The sequence below is a fragment of the Plasmodium chabaudi genome, assembly GCF_900002335.3.
Source record: "Plasmodium chabaudi chabaudi strain AS genome assembly, chromosome: 13".
NCBI classification, from domain to species: domain Eukaryota; phylum Apicomplexa; class Aconoidasida; order Haemosporida; family Plasmodiidae; genus Plasmodium; species Plasmodium chabaudi.
The window spans coordinates 1135081-1152758 of record NC_030113.2 but is presented as its reverse complement, the minus strand read 5'-3'; the positions used below and the strand labels follow the sequence as shown (position 1 = coordinate 1152758).

General features: G+C 22.6%; 5 protein-coding genes across 5 annotated transcripts; all 5 read right to left on the bottom strand.

The window, feature by feature from the left end:
• Positions 1–511: 511 nt before the first annotated feature.
• On the bottom strand, positions 512–5008 carry PCHAS_1330500 (fam-a protein; the record flags this gene model as incomplete). The annotated part of the gene is made up of 6 exons (XM_016799246.2): positions 512–685; positions 840–1073; positions 1165–1274; positions 1433–1502; positions 1597–4732; positions 4908–5008. 6 exons carry the CDS (start codon positions 5006–5008, stop codon positions 512–514), a joined length of 3825 nt encoding a protein of 1274 aa, XP_016654562.2.
• A 1551-nt stretch (positions 5009–6559) lies between these two features.
• Positions 6560–8169, bottom strand: PCHAS_1330400 (fam-a protein; the record flags this gene model as incomplete). Its single annotated transcript, XM_016799245.1, has 6 exons — positions 6560–6667; positions 6818–7051; positions 7150–7259; positions 7418–7487; positions 7584–7872; positions 8069–8169. The coding sequence occupies 6 exons, from the start codon at positions 8167–8169 to the stop codon at positions 6560–6562; spliced, it is 912 nt and encodes a 303-aa protein (XP_016654561.1).
• A 717-nt stretch (positions 8170–8886) lies between these two features.
• PCHAS_1330300 (DNA-directed RNA polymerase III subunit RPC4, putative) lies at positions 8887–9900 on the bottom strand (the record flags this gene model as incomplete). Its single annotated transcript, XM_731865.2, has 1 exon — positions 8887–9900. The coding sequence occupies one exon, from the start codon at positions 9898–9900 to the stop codon at positions 8887–8889; it is 1014 nt and encodes a 337-aa protein (XP_736958.2).
• Positions 9901–10972: 1072 nt separating this feature from the next.
• On the bottom strand, positions 10973–12598 carry PCHAS_1330200 (DNA polymerase alpha subunit B, putative; the record flags this gene model as incomplete). Its single annotated transcript, XM_739133.2, has 1 exon — positions 10973–12598. One exon carries the CDS (start codon positions 12596–12598, stop codon positions 10973–10975), a length of 1626 nt encoding a protein of 541 aa, XP_744226.2.
• A 1405-nt stretch (positions 12599–14003) lies between these two features.
• Positions 14004–15484, bottom strand: PCHAS_1330100 (replication factor C subunit 3, putative; the record flags this gene model as incomplete). The annotated part of the gene is made up of 2 exons (XM_016799243.1): positions 14004–14993; positions 15440–15484. 2 exons carry the CDS (start codon positions 15482–15484, stop codon positions 14004–14006), a joined length of 1035 nt encoding a protein of 344 aa, XP_016654560.1.
• Positions 15485–17678: the final 2194 nt, after the last annotated feature.

Here is a 17678-nt window from a genome sequence, read left to right as displayed (position 1 = left end):
CATATCTATATTTGTTTCACATTTATTGCATTTTACTGTTCGTTAACATATGTGTTACAATTTACTGTTATATATTCTACAATATTTCTTTTCTTTATGCATTAAGAATATACATATGTATTTGTTTACTCTACTAAAATCCATATTATAAATATACACCATCATATTTTTTGTATTTACTTTATTTAAATGAATATTATACTTATAATTCATATAAGAAACGTTTTGTTTTCACTTTAAATTTGCACATGTATGTGTATATGTTTTTTATTTCTCTATAACACATAATTTTCTTTAAAATAAAATTTAAAATTTATCATTTAATATTTAGTATCAATGGTGCTTATTATTTAGTTTTCACAGCCACATAAACATACGTAAGCATTACATACTTATCGTTTATAGATATATATAATTATTTTTACAAAAAAAATATGAGCAAATTATATACAAATCAAACACTATTTAAAAATAAAGTGGTGTTATGCAACAATATTTAAATAAGCATAACTCATGAAAGTAAACTTAATCTATTCATATAAGAATCAAAATTTAAAAAATCATCACTTATACTTGGTTTATTACGTTTAAAAATATTCCTTAGTTTGATAACATGTAAAATATCTTCAGCTGCTACTTTCACAAAGGTTTGGTCTGTTGATATGGTATGAAAATTCATATCAATCTGAGAAAAAAAAAAAAAATTAATAAATATATAAAATGCTCCATTTTTATTGTGAATGAATATTTATATTAAAATATGCACATTTATATAAAAAGTATATATTTTTGATATGACAAAGTAAAATTAATGTTACTAAGATTTTCATATTGCTTACAGAGCTGATATAGGTAAGTTTAACGCCATCGGCTTCCTTTTTAATGAAAAATGCTGCTAAGTTAATATACATTTGTTTTGATATTCCATTTCTAAAATCTTCGTAAGGTTGAATACTAGGATTGAATATGTTTGCACTTTTGATGATAGGATTTACATGGTTTGTACTCTTTTGCCAATTATAAGAATCCGAATTTGATGAAACAAAGAGTACTGCCGTTTCGTCCTTTGATAACTATAAATAAAAAGGATATTTTCATAAAATAGGATATAATCATATAAAAAAAGGGTATCTAGAAGGATGAAGAAAAAAAATATTTCCTTACTTTAGCTTTCTTGACTAATGCATAGCAATACCTTCGCCATCCTCCCCCAACACTTTTATATTGTTGTCGTACAATTTGTAAATTTTTATTGTACGTTCGTGAAAGGATTCCTAAAAAAAATTGTAATTTTGTATATATGAAATTAAAAAATGATTAAATTTACCAAAATGAAAAATATTAAATAGCAAATTGGGCATTGATAATAACAAGACAAAGAATATATTATAAAGATTGATAACCACACTAAATTAATTAATTAATTATATACCGTCAGCGAATGTCTTATATATCTTATTGGGGCCATTTGGATCCATTAGCATGTTTATTATATCATCATACTAATATAAAAAAAAAATATTTATATATTAACGACTATATTTTTTTATTTTAAAACAATTTCATGAATTAAAATTATTGCTTGTTGATTCATACACTATCGGGGTTGGGGATTGTAAGTTCAAGCTTTCCAATGTAAGTATTGTTTACTTTCTTAAAATGTATAAATGCCCCTTCATCTTTTTTAAAATATAGCTTGTAATTTTTTGTATGTATTGCATGTTTTTTTGCAAAAGTTAAAGCTTCGGCCATAACAAGTGCTGCTTGTTTAGCTTCTAAGGCTATTTTATCTCCGTCAATTTTTTTATCTTCCAAATGATTTATAGCTTTTACAGCTCTTTTAGCATTTATAATTTTTTTACCTTCTGTAGCATTTTTAGCTACTATAGTATTTTTACGTTCTAAAGGTTTTATAGTATTTTTATCTTCCATAGCTTCTATACTATTTTTACGTTCTAAAGGTTTCATACTATTTTTACGTTCTAAAGGTTTCATACTATTTTTACGTTCTAAAGGCTTTATAGTATTTTTATCTTCCATAGATTCTATACTATTTTTACGTTCTAAAGGTTTTATAGTATTTTTAAATTCCATAGCTACTATACTATTTTTACGTTCTAAAGGTTTTATAGTATTTTTATCTTCCATAGCTTCTATACTATTTTTACGTTCTAAAGGTTTTATAGTATTTTTATCTTCCATAGATTCTATACTATTTTTACGTTCTAAAGCTTTTATAATATTTTCATCTTCCAAACCATATATAGCTTTTATAGCTTCTATACTATTTTTACGTTCTAAAGGCTTTATAGTATTTTTATCTTCCATAGATTCTATACTATTTTTACGTTCTAAACCTTTTATAGTATTTTTAAATTCCATAGCTTCTATACTATTTTTACGTTCTAAAGGTTTCATACTATTTTTACGTTCTAAAGGCTTTATAGTATTTTTATCTTCCATAGCTTCTATACTATTTTTACGTTCTAAAGGTTTTATAGTATTTTTATCTTCCATAGCTTCTATACTATTTTTACGTTCTAAAGGTTTTATAGTATTTTTATCTTCCATAGCTTTTATACTATTTTTACGTTCTAAAGGTTTTATAGTATTTTTAAATTCCATAGCTTCTATACTATTTTTACGTTCTAAAGGTATTATACTATTTTCACTTTCTAAAGGTATTATACTATTTTTACGTTCTAAAGGTATTATACTATTTTTACGTTCTAAAGGTTTTATAGTATTTTTATCTTCCAAATCATATATAGTTTTTATATCTTCTATACTATTTTTAAGTTCTAAAGGTATTATACTATTTTCACTTTCTAAAGGTATTATACTATTTTTACGTTCTAAAGGTATTATACTATTTTTACGTTCTAAAGGTTTTATAGTATTTTTATCTTCCAAATCATATATAGTTTTTATATCTTCTATACTATTTTTAAGTTCTAAAGGTATTATACTATTTTTACGTTCTAAAGGTTTTATACTATTTTCACTTTCTAAAGGTTTTATACTATTTTTACGTTCTAAAGGTATTATACTATTTTTACGTTCTAAAGGTTTTATAGTATTTTTATCTTCCAAATCATATATAGTTTTTATATCTTCTATACTATTTTTAAGTTCTAAAGGTATTATACTATTTTCACTTTCTAAAGGTTTTATACTATTTTTACGTTCTAAAGGTATTATACTATTTTTACGTTCTAAAGGTTTTATAGTATTTTTATCTTCCAAATCATATATAGTTTTTATATCTTCTATACTATTTTTAAGTTCTAAAGGTATTATACTATTTTTACGTTCTAAAGGTATTATACTATTTTTACGTTCTAAAGGTTTTATACTATTTTTACGTTCTAAAGGTATTATACTATTTTTACGTTCTAAAGTTGGTATACTATTTTTATCTTCCATAGCTTCTATAGCATTTTTATCTTCTATAGCTTCCATAGTATTTTTATCTTCTATAGTTTGTATACTATTTTTACGTTCGAAAGCTTTTATACTATTTTTACGTTTTAAAGTTTGTATACTATTTTTACGTTCTAAAGTTTGTATACTATTTTTACGTTCTAAAGCTTTTAAACTATTTTTACGTTTTAAAGTTGGTATGCTATTTTTACGTTCTAAAGTTTGTATACTATTTTTACGTTCGAAAGTTTGTATACTATTTTTATCTTCCATAGCTTCTATAGCATTTTTATCTTCTATAGCTTCTATAGTATTTTTATCTTCTATAGCTTCCATAGTATTTTTATCTTCTATAGCTTCCATAGTATTTTTATCTTCTATAGTTTGTATACTATTTTTACGTTCGAAAGCTTTTATACTATTTTTACGTTCTAAAGTTTGTATACTATTTTTACGTTTTAAAGTTGGTATACTATTTTTACGTTTTAAAGTTGGTATACTATTTTTACGTTCTAAAGGTTTTATAGTATTTTTATCTTCCATACCTTCTATAGTATTTTTATCTTCTATAGCTTCTATACTATTTTTATCTTCTATAGATTCTATACTATTTTTACGTTCGAAAGCTTTTATACTATTTTTACGTTCTAAAGTTGGTATACTATTTTTACGTTCTAAAGCTTTTATACTATTTTTACGTTCTAAAGCTTTTAAACTATTTTTACGTTTTAAAGTTGGTATACTATTTTTACGTTCTAAAGGTTTTATAGTATTTTTATCTTCCATACCTTCTATAGCATTTTTATCTTCTATAGCTTCTATACCTTCTATACCTTCTATAGTATTTTTATCTTCTATAGCTTCTATAGTATTTTTATCTTCCAAATCATATATAGTTTTTATATCTTCTATACTATTTTTAAGTTCTAAAGGTATTATACTATTTTTACGTTCGAAAGTTTGTATACTATTTTTACGTTCTAAAGTTTGTATACTATTTTTACGTTCGAAAGGTGTTATACTATTTTTACGTTCGAAAGGTGTTATACTATTTTTACGTTCGAAAGTTTGTATACTATTTTTACGTTCGAAAGGTGTTATACTATTTTTACGTTCGAAAGTTTGTATACTATTTTTACGTTCGAAAGTTGTTATACTATTTTTACGTTCGAAAGTTGGTATACTATTTTTACGTTCTAAAGCTTTTATACTATTTCTATCTTCCACACCTTCTATATATTTTATAGCTTTTATAGTTTCTTTACCTTCTCGAAGCCTGATAGATGGTCGTCTACTTTCGATATTTAAGCTACAAATGGAGAAGGGAATATATTTTTAATTTAAAAAATATATATATTTATAAGATGCTATTTTGATTTTTCAATTATTAGACATATACGAATTCACACAAACATATATAATATTCTCATAATAAACAGATATACATATTTATATTCGATATATATTTGCGATTATTTTCTTACGAGGTGGTGCTTGGGGCAATGTCTGTTGCGAATGCTACATTTTGCATAAAATATGCGACACAGAAAAGTGCCAAAGCAATCTTAATGTATCCTATTTTCATTTTAGGATTTGATAAGTAAAATATTAAAAAGTATTAACATGCTTTTTAGAAAATGAAAAATAAAAGTATAAAGGTTGTATAGGTATGCTAAATCGAAGCAAACGATATTTTAAAAAATTTTAAAACTTAACATTTATTTCATGCGTTTATCATATTTTTAAATCGAATTATTTTTTAAAATATTATTATATAGTAATAAATAAATATAGAATTTATTAATGGATCTTTTTTTTCTTTATATTATTAATTAAGTTTTGGCTCTTTAAAAGCTCTCTATTTAATTATTATTATTATTATTATTATTATTATTATTATTATTATTATTGAAATTTATAAATAAATAATGCTACAATTATATTTAGAATTTTATATGTAAAACACAATATGCTATGATATATAAAAATTAAAGTAAAAGTTTTTTTTAAAAGAATATATAGATTTATTTTTTTATATTTAAACCGTTGCATATAAGTGAAGATAATTATCGCAGCTTTAAAAGCACTAAATATCAATAATAATATAACATTTAAAAAGTCGTTTTAGTTATATATAGCATTATTAATATGTTACATTATAGGTGCCAATACTTTTTATTTTTATATTTAATAACTTAAAAATAAAATGAAATACATTCAATTGGATATTATATGTGGAATTTATTAATGCATAGAAAAAAATGTATATTGTATGACACCATCATTTATTTATCTAATAGAAAATTGGTAAAATAAATATAAATGCAAGGTAATAGTATAAAAAATATATATTGTTTAAATGAATACATCACTAAGCATATCTAACATACGAAAAAAATTATATTAATGAATAAATAGTTATGCTGAAATACAAATTGTAATAAATTAATATATAAAAATCGTTGTTTTGTCGTTTCTTTCCATTTGTTTTGAGTATAAATAATATTTTTATAATTTTAAATATTAAAGTTTATTTTAAGATGGATACCAACCACATTATATTTATACGATTCCCCACGGTTATAGCAATTATTTCTAATGTTTCATAATAATAACTTGATAATATTTATATTATGGCAAATATGCTTTCTGTGATTTGTTTTTATTGCTTTTAATATAATTTTACTAAATATATATTTTTAATACAATTTCAAAGCAGTTGAAAACCATGTATTTGTAATACTTATTTCTATACTTTTTTGAAATTATTGGAATTGTAAATCAACTTTTTATATAAAAAAATAGGTAGTATATATATACAAAACAAAACAAAACAAAAAAATTAAAATGAAAATTAATGGAATTTATTTGATATCAATGAAGGGACCATTGCGTACATTTTCGCAAAAAACATATTGCTATATAAAGGAAAATTATGAATTTATTTTTATTGGCAATTGTGAAAATAAATTTATCTTTACAAAAAAAATGTGAACAAATTATTTGTAAATCAAGCAGTATTGAAAAATAAAATGGTGTATGTAACAATAAGTTAAAATAACCATAACACACGAAAACAAATTGATTTTATTAATATAAGTATCGAATTTTTAAAATATATCATTTGGAAATACGTTTATTCCTTTTTAAAAATATTTCTTAGTTTGGCAAAAAGTAAAATATCTTCAGCTGCAATTTTTCTAAGAGTTTGTTGTGAGGCTCTGGAATAAGCATTCATATCAATCTGAGAAAAAAAAAAAATTAATAAATATATAAAATGCTCCATTTTTATTGTGAATGAATATTTATATTAAAATATGCACATTTATATAAAAAGTATATATTTTTGAAATGGTAAAATAAAATTATGTTACTAAAAATTTTATATTCTTACAGAGCCGACAAAAGTAACTTTAACACAATTTTCTTCTTTTTTAATGAAAAATGTTACTAAGTTAATATACATTTTTTTTGATTCTTTATTTCTAATATCGTCTTGAGAATTAATATTAGGCTTGAATAAGTTAGCACTTTCTACAATAGGATTTACATGTATTTTATATGGTCTATTATTATAATCATTCACATCTAATGAAACCATGATTATTGCAGTTTCGTCTTCTGATGACTATAAATTAATAAAAAGTAATTTTTCATAAATTAAGGTGTAATCATATGAAAAAAAGTATATCTAGAAGGACGAAGAAAAAAAATAAATTTCCTTACTTCAACTTTGTTAACTAATGCATAAAAATGTCTTTGCCATGATCCCCAAATACTTTTATATTGTTGTCGTACAATTAGTAAATTTGGATCATATATTCGAGAAAGGGTTCCTAAAAAATATTATAATTTTGTATACATCCAAATTAGAGCATGATTAAATTTAACAAAATGAAAAATATTAAATAGCAAATTGGGCATTGATAATAACAAGACAAGAATATATTATAAAGATTGATAACCACACTAAATTAATTAATTAATTATATACCGTCAGTGAATGTCTTATATATTTTCTTTGGGCCATTTGGATCCATTAACATGTTTATTATACCATCATACTAATAATAACATAAAAAATATATTTATACATTAACAACTATATTTTTTTATTTTAAAACAATTTCATGAATTAACTATTGCTTGTTGATTCATACACTATCGGGGTTGGGAACTATAAGTTCAAGTTTTCCAATTACAGTGTTCTTGAAATTCTTAAAATATAGAATTGCTTCATCATCTTTCTTATAATATAATTCGTAATCGTTTGTATTTTGGGCATGCTCTTGTGCAAGAGCTAAAGCATCGGCCATAACATCTGCTGCTTGTTTAGCTTCTTCAGGGTCGATAGATAATTGTTGTTTAGCTTCTTCAGGGTCGATAAATAATTGTTGTTTAGCTTCTTCAGGGTCGATAGATAATTGGTGTTTAGATTCGTCATTTGAGCTACAAATGGAGAAGGCAATATATTTTTTAATTTATTTGCATTTTTAATTTAAAAAAATATATATTTATAAGATGTTATTTGATTTTTCAATAGTTATACATATACACATTCACATAAATATATATAATTCTCATAATACACGGCATACGCATATTTATATTGATATAAATATATATGTTGCAATTGTTTTCTTACGGGTTGGAGGCTGGAGCAGAATCGCTTGCAAATGCTATATTTTGAACATATCCGGCTACACTTAAAAGTGCCAGAGCAATCTTAATATATCCTATATTCATTTTTGGATTTTATAAATAAAATATTAATAAATTTTTTAAAAATTGAAAATTAACAAATATGCAGGTTGTCAAGTGTGCCAAATCGAAGAAAATAATTTTCTAAAAATCTTTAAAACTTAACATTAATTAAAAAAACAAAAACAATTTTTAAAAATTATTTATTTCATGGATTTATCAGAGTTTTAAATCAATTGTTTTTTAAAATATTATTATATACTAATAAATTTAAAATCTAGTGGTGTGTCTTGTATCTTACATTATTAATTAGGCTTTGGATCTTTAAAGCCAGTTATTTAATTATCATTATTATTGAAATTTATAAATAATATTGCAATTATATTTAGAATTTATATGTAAAATACAATATATTATGTAGTAAAAATTAAAATAAACATATTTTTTAAAAGGATGCATAAATTGTTTTTTATTTAAACACTTGCACATAAGGGAACAATAATTATTGGCTTTCATAAATATTAAATAAAAAAAATATTATAATGCCTAAAAAAATAGTTTTAGTTATAATAGCATTACAGATATCCAAACTTTTTATTTTATAGTTCATAACTTAAAAATAAAATGAAACTTATTCAAATGTGTATCGTGTGTGGAACTATAATATAAATATTTGGAATTTATGGTTACAAATAAAAAAAAAAAAGATCAAACATAGTAGTGTAAAATAAATCAAGAGATGCATATACACAAAATATACCATTATTTTTTAATTATAATTTTCTCGATATTTGGGGTTGCTATTAGCTTATTTTCGCAATTGCCTAGGAAAATAAATTCCGAATTTTCTTTTATATAGCAACCTATTTCTTGCGAAAATGTACACTGTGATCCTTCATTGATATCAAACAAAATTCCATTAATTTTCATTTTAATTTTTTTGTTTTTATATATAATTAATTTTCCAAATTTCCCATTAGGTAATGTATTAATGTTGCTAAGTTCATAATTCTTTTTATTTGGGCTTCCAATATTATTTTCTTCGTTTTTTATTTCATTGGTATATTTTTTTTTTTCAATATCATTATAAGTTTTGCCTTTTATTCTATTATAATCAGGTATGCTGCTATTACTGCGTCTTTTATCTTTAATAACTTCTGGTAGCATATTTGGTAGCTGAATAGAAAAAAAAAATCTTTCATTGGCCATAATTTTTTTAGAAAATTTTTGGTGTTTTTCGTTGTTATTAAAAAATGGCAATGTTAATGGTAAAAAGTGAACATCCGAAGGTGAGCATTTTTTACTATAAAAAATATTTTTACTTGTATTATTTAAATCATATATATCAATAGAAGTTTTGTTCTTCCCATCTTTTTCTATGGATAGTTCGTTATTATTTCCTTTATAGTGTTCTAAATTTAATGGGTTTATTTTATTATTTAATGCTTGTTGAATATTTTGAGTTGAAAAGCTACTTTTATTTTTACTATTTTTAAAATTATTATTATTCCTCTCTTCTTTTTCTAAATCGATGTTTATTGTTTTTTTTATTAACTCTTGAATACTTTTGTTATTTATACTTTCTTCTAATTTAACTATATCCTCATTGGGATTGTTATTATTTACACTTTTTAAATTATCTATATTTGGCACAAACTTTTTTAAATTGCTATTTTTATTATTATTAGCTCCATTTTTTAGGAAACTGGATTTATTGCGCAGCGTATTACTGATGCTTCTCCTCAAGCTATATTCATCATGATGTCTATTATTCATAATTTTTTATTGTATTTTCTTATTAACTTATATATTTTTATGTGTTTTATTTAAATTGTCTTCTAAGTACATTTACAAATGTTTTTTATATCCCAAACGTCGTTATATAATAAACAGAGTGGTATACAATATATTATTACATGAATAATACATATATATACGTATTTACATTTGCTTATTCACGTTTTCCCTTATTAATTTATTTGCATAATACGAACCCACCTTTTTAGCAATACAAATTACATTTTATCGTCATAAATATGTATATTATAGCATACCTTATTGAAAAAAAACAAAATGATAACAATTTCAGGCGCAATATGTTCCTTCCCTTTTAGGTACTTCACAATTATAAAAAAAAACAAATTTTTACTTAAAACAAATTAGTATTTTGTATAATTTTATTTTTTTTGAGGATAAAGAGCTATATGCATTATCCATCATCGTTTTAAAATAAAAAAAATGTGCCGTTGGATAATGATAAATATAGAGGCGATTATTTTATTATTATTATTTATATATTTTTTTGTGGCAATTTTTATTCTATTATAATTTTGAAGTCATTTGTTTTTTATTTAAATATTAAAAATATATAATCGGATTATGTTTTCAATGAAAATTTTGTAAGTTTAAATTATCGAGAAAAAAGCAAAAAATAAGGAAACAAAATTTAAAGAATAAAAAGTATGATGAAAAAAAAATTCAATTAACAAAGTTGCAATTAATTGATATCACAAAAACACCATTAAAATATTTTAGGGCAATACATTTCCTACAAATATGTTCCTTGTATATAATGTGAAAAAATGGCATAAATTATTTAATTTTATCCAGTATTTAAAAAATAATATTTTAAAGAGTTATCAACATTTTTGAAGCGTACATATGTATATATAAAAAAATATTGCATCATTAAGTAGTTTTCTTTGCTTTAAAAGTAGTAACAGTTATGTATACATGATGCTCATTTTTTATTTTTTTTTCAAAATATATCTTTATTTTTAATATTTTTATCTGGGTTTTTGCATCACTAGTTTCCCATGAGTTGTATTCCTTTTATCTTATATATTTTTCAAGAGCTTGTCTTATTACGAACAAAGACATTTTCAAGAATTACCCTTTTTGACAATTCTTGGGTTTCGGTTGGTGGAAGAATATAAATATTTGAAAAAAAATTTGATGGCTCGGCTTTATTTAAATCCAAGGAATATGGGCATATAAACAATCTTTTATGTATATCCTTAACATAGGATTTTTCATTAGTAAATGATGGAAACAAAAATATATCGGGTAATCTATTCGGCTGAAATAAAAGGTTTTTAAATTTTGTAATCTCGATATTATATTCAGATGGATATGAGGGGAAAAACGAAAGCTGTCTTAAAATTTGTTCAAATAAATAAAATGTTTTCATTTCGCTTGGTCTACATAATAAGTTTTTATTTAAGTTATATATGATGTCACATGATGTTAAAGCGATTTTCAATTCATTTATATATATATAAGATGGGTTTGATAAGAAATGGACATTATTAGCTGCGTTCACATAATTTTCATTACAAAATGGTGGTTGAGGTAGTGGGTATATATTAATAGAATCATAAATGGATGGAATGATATAAAAATGTGTTTTTTCTAATGCCTCATTTTTTGCTAATTTGGTAATTTTTTTGAAAATGTTATCATATATAACATTAATATCTCCTATTTTTTGAATAGCTTCATTAAAATTACGAATGTATAAAAATGGGCCAAAAATTAAAACGACATGAGGTAATTTTTCATTTACAATTTTTAAAAAAACATCAAAATAATCACTATAATCATTATCTTTATATACATATCCATTGCATACCATAATATGTATATTATCATTGTTATACATTTGTAATATTTGATCATTGCCCAGTTCTTCCGATTTAATATCGTTTTCGATTTCTTGGCAATTAAAATGCTTTAATAAAATGTCATTGTCAATTTTTACTTTTAAATGAGTTGGTAAACCAGCATATATATTACTAACATAATATTTTATACTATATTGATTTATTTCTTTTTTCCCTTTTATAGCTAAAATTTGTCCTAAAAAAAAGCATAAGTTTTTCATACTACTTAAGTTTAATAATTGTGCTTTATCTCCATTATTATAATTTATATTACCCTCTAAAATTATATTTGATTCACTTATATTTATCTCGTTGTCTGTATATATTCGACCAAAAATATGTGATTCATCCTCATTCATATTTAATATAGGACTGATTTCGATATTTAAATTTAATTTTTCAGAATATTTAATAAATAATTCTAAAAATAATGATATTTTATTGTTGATATTCTCAGAAATAATATTTGTATCTAATCCTAGAAATTGATAATTTTCATCTATTGAATTGACTGATTTTACACACCACTGATATTTGTTGTCACAATTTAACCCTGCCTTTTCGGCTAGCTCCGCATTATATTGTTTCACATATTCATAATCATATATAACATTGTCTTTTAACAAATTTCCATCTTTTATTAATTTTTTATTATATTCACTTAAATATTCTTCAAATAATTTAAGAAAGTTATTCTTATGCTTGTTTAGTTCGATATAATCAAAAACTTCCTTTAACTCATCACTTATACTGTTATCTGCATAATATGTTTCGAGAAAAGGCTTTACATCTATTTGTTTTATTTCTTTCATTGTTTTCCAAAGTTAAATGTGTAATTTTCATTCAATTTTACGTGACACAATTATATGCCAATCTTTTATAGTTGTATGTATATATATTATTTACTATTTACATGTGTGCGCAAAATTTTGAAACAATTTAGGACTATTTATAAAGTGATGCTTATAATAAAAATGAGGATATAAGCAATTTACCAAAAACATGAAGCAAAAGAAAGGAAAATATAAAAAAAATATATTATTTTTAAAAAAGTATCACAGAGAATAAATAGCAAATTAAAAAAAATATATATATAAAATAAATAAGCTTTCAGTTTTAATTTCTTATTTTCTTTTTTTTTCTCTATATGATTAATTTAGCAGTAAATCCTTTATTTATTATCGCATACCGCTTTGAAATTTATTACACATAATATTTTATTTTACAAAAGTAGCTTTTTATAATTTTATTAATTAATTATGCTTCCCCCATTAATTTTATCCCATATTATATATATTGCATTTTTTCTTCTTAAGTTTACAAAAATTTAAGGCATCATATATTTTTTAATTGGCCATATTTGATTTTTTTTTTCAAAATTATGTAAAGTAATTAATTTAAAAATAATTTTTTAAGTAAACATATTTGAATTACCACTTTTTTCTTTATTCTGATTTTTTAGAAATTTATGAAATGTGTAAATATACACATTTGAGTTTATGTTGATATTAGCTTATAATGATAAGGCCATATTTATTAATAAGGCATCACAACAATACCTTGCACAAACTCATAATATTATCCCTATACAAAATACACATTTAATGACTTATTTATAATTAACTTTTTAGACACTGAAAAAAAAAACGAACATAAAAACCATTTAAACAAATTTATTTTTAATAAAAGGATAATAGCGATGAGCCTTAACGGGGAAAAGACATAGCATGATAAATTTGTCATTACACAAAAAAATTGTGAAATTGCTTTAAATATATAAAGCCTTATGATATATTAGCAGTTTCAATGAAGTTAATTACATTTTGCTGTATGTAATACTTAAATAAAAAAATAATATATTTATAATAAAAGAAAAGTGAAATAGATATTAAAACATAATTGTCATTATAAAAGCCAATAGAAAATGTATCGATTTTTTGTAATTTATTATAAAGGAATAGTTGTTCTTCATGCATAATAATTTTGTATATAGAGAAAATTTGGCTTTAAAAAAGAGAGAAATATATAAGTTTAATCAAAGTTTATTATATCGATTTAAGACATGTATATATGTGTCTGCACATTTTTATAAATAAAATTATTAAAACATAAAATAAATGAAAAATGAAAATTGAATATAACAAATTAATTGAATAAATAAATGATTGTATACAAATGTATGGAGTTATAAATATAAATTTTATTATTTTACACCGTTTATGCTTTGTTTGGTTCATATTTCAATTTAAATAATTCGTTTCGAAATTCGATAAATGCGCTAATTAGAGAAGATAAGGTTATTTGCTCAGTGGCACCAGAAGCACATCTTTCTTCTATTTCTCCAAAATTTTTAAGAAGAAGGCAAATGGCCGAATCAGGATAATCATAAGTTAAAACAGCTTCATATAAACATATCATAATATCTTTTATTGAATATCCTTTATCTTCTTGCAATTTTGTGATAATTTCATATGATTCTTTTATAGTACTTTTTGTAAGATGTTCTAATATGAATTTTATTTCACTAGGTAGTGGAATATCTAACGTAGATAATATTACATTTTCATCAATAACCATATTTTTATGGCTTAGTGATACTACTTGTAAACAATTTAAAATTCTTCTCATATCCCCACGTCCAACACGTATAAGACTTTCTACACCATTTTTTGTAATATTTACATTTTCTGATTTTGCTATATCTAAAGCTTTATTTAGCATATATTCTTCTTTTAATGGAGAAAATCGAAATGATGTACATCTTGATTGTATAGCTGGTGTAATTTTATTAACATAATTACATATTAAGCAAAAACGGACATTTTTGGCATAATTTTCCATAATTCTTCTCATAGCATTTTGTGCAGGAAATGTCATATGATCAGCTTCATCTAATATAATCAGTTTTAAAGAGGTTCTTTCACAAATATTATAATGATTTTTTGATTCAGCAAATGTTTTTATTTGCTCTCGAACCACAGTTATACCTCTGTCATCTGATGCATTTAATTCTAATACAAAAGAGCTTCTAGAGTCTCCATATAGTTCTTTACATACTGCCAAAATTGTAGATGTTTTTCCTGTACCGGGTGGACCATGTAAAAGCAAATGTGGTAGTTCACCTTTCTCAACAAACTTCCGTATAGTTGATATAACTTGCTCGTGTGATATTATATCATTTAATACGCCAGGCCTATATTTTTCCACCTAACATAAATAAATATGAAGTAAAATAAAAATATTTATATATAAAATTCATTATGAATTTATATAACAATTATTAAAATACTATACACAATGTGTTGTAAAATAAAAAATTAAATATTTCCCCTATAAATATAAACCATTTTCTACAATTTCTTATACAATATTTTCTCATATTTTATGGTGTAAATTCAACTATGCATCTTTGTGTTTTCCATCAAGTTGTTATTTTTTCGTAGTTGCACATCATAATATTAAAAAACTAAGTTAGCTAAATAAATATGCTTCACAGTACCACCACATACATTCATATGAAATGTATATATGCATAGCACGATTATTTTTATGTAAATGTGCATAATCTTTTACAATAAGACCAATATGGATATATATAATCATATAATACTTATTTTTCAAGAATGTATTTATCGTTTTTTTTTATTTCATACCCATGGAACTGGCTCATCAATTTTTAGGGGTTTAACATCAATCATTTTAATGTATTACTCGATTTTATAAATGTATATCAATTCAAATATATTTTATTTATAGCATTTAAAAGTATTGGGTATAAATAGCCATGTAAAATGTTATATATATTTTTTAATGGATATCTTGATAAATAAAATAGAAAAATATTCTAGAAAACTTATAATATTATAAATATTTTATTTTTTAGAGCGTTCTTTGTCTTTTGAAGATACTCCAAAAAATAGATATTATATTTTACACATCTGGCTTTTTTTTACTTTATTTAAAAATTTCTTCTTTTTTTTTGCCGATGCCTTTGTTTTAAAATATAATATAGCATGTGTAATTTTTATTTTTGCTTTTTGCACTTTATATTAAAATTGCTATGCATAAAACATATTTACATTTTTTAAGAGAACCTTAAGGATTGCATATATAAATATTTTGTTAGGTAATTTTGTAAAGAAGGCTTAAATAATAATAAAATAAAGAGCCTCGTGTGAAAGCAAACACATTTTGGGATCTCACTATTATTTTTGTTATTTTCTTATAAAGCTAAAATATTCGTTATTTTTCTTTTAAAATATATCCATGCAAAATTATATATATTTTTTAAGCACACTTAAAAAAATTATACATAAATAATATATTTTTCCATTTCTCCTATGAATGCTAAAATCGATATTATTTTTTTATCATTTACAAGGTTATCAATGCTTTTTATATAAGTAACACTTATTCGTTATATATGGCTATGAAAACGCATATAAATATATTATATGTAGCATCTAAAATTTGCACATTACGAGAAATATAATAAGATCTATAAATAGCTATTTAAAATTTTTTATTTTTCCCCCTATCAAATGGAAAATATGCATATTAATTGCATCACTTGTCAATTCTTAATGTAGCATTGTAATATTTATTGTTTTATGTATGGAAAAGCTTTATTTTTATTTTATGCTCTTTCTTCTATTTACACAATAGACATTTCTCTCATTCCCTTTTTTACTTATGATCTTTATATTCTTACCACAAAGGGAATACCTTATATCAGTTGTGTGATATAATTTTCCCTTTTCTCTTAATCTTATTTTTAAGTTCGTATAAACATTAATAGTATGTAGGAAAAATCGGATAATAATAAAATGCTAATATTAATAACAATAATAATGATTATGATGGGTGTTTCAAAAATTAGTGGAAAAGGAATGGTACTGGGAAAAATAATTAAAAAAATATATAGAGTATGTTTTATTTTTTTTTATTTTAACCTTTTAAAAAGAAATATAAGAATATAGTCAACTTTAATTTTATACAATTTGTTGGTTTTTTATATAATGGTATGTTTCACGAAAATAAAAGGAATGTGTTTAAATCTCATAGTTCCAATACAATAATAAATGTTTCATCATAAATATAAACATTTTATATATTTTGTAAAGTTTGGTTAAATCGTGGAATATAGAAATAATAATAATTTTAAAAGATATTTTTCGCCACACGAATAACACACATACGTACGCATATTCCTATATCAATCTTATTGTAACTATATATATTTATTTATAGAAAAAAAATTAATTATAATTAAATATAACGAAATAATAATCAAAATAATTAAAAAGAAAATTAACATAAATATAAATATAAATAAAATTAATAGGAAGGGATTAGCCCACAAAAATTAATTATGAATTGTTATTATTTTTGTTTGTGTAATAAGTTTTAAAATATAAAACATTTGTAGTTATGAGAACAAAACTGATAAACTAAAATAATTCTATTTATATTTTTTAAAAATATCATTTGGACATATACACATATGTGCTTACATACATACTTGAGGCACATATACAATACATTTGTTCTTTAAATACCTCCAAAAAATAATCAAATAATAATTAATAGTCATTTCCTATATTTTTAGGAATATTCAGAAATTGAAAGTATATATATATATTCCGAAGAAATGTTCATTAAAGAGACAAATTGTTCATGTTTGTCCAAGAAGGAGTAAGCACATGGATGCATGCATAATTGAATTGCTCAATCTGAAGAAATTCATATAATTGTAACATTATCTATGCTTGCTTTGGTATTGTATAGTAAAATGGTGAATTGATATAGACCAAAATATAAGATTTGAAATTGCAAATGCAAAAAAATAAAAGCGAAAAAAGGGGAAAACGACATAAAATACCCGAATAAAGC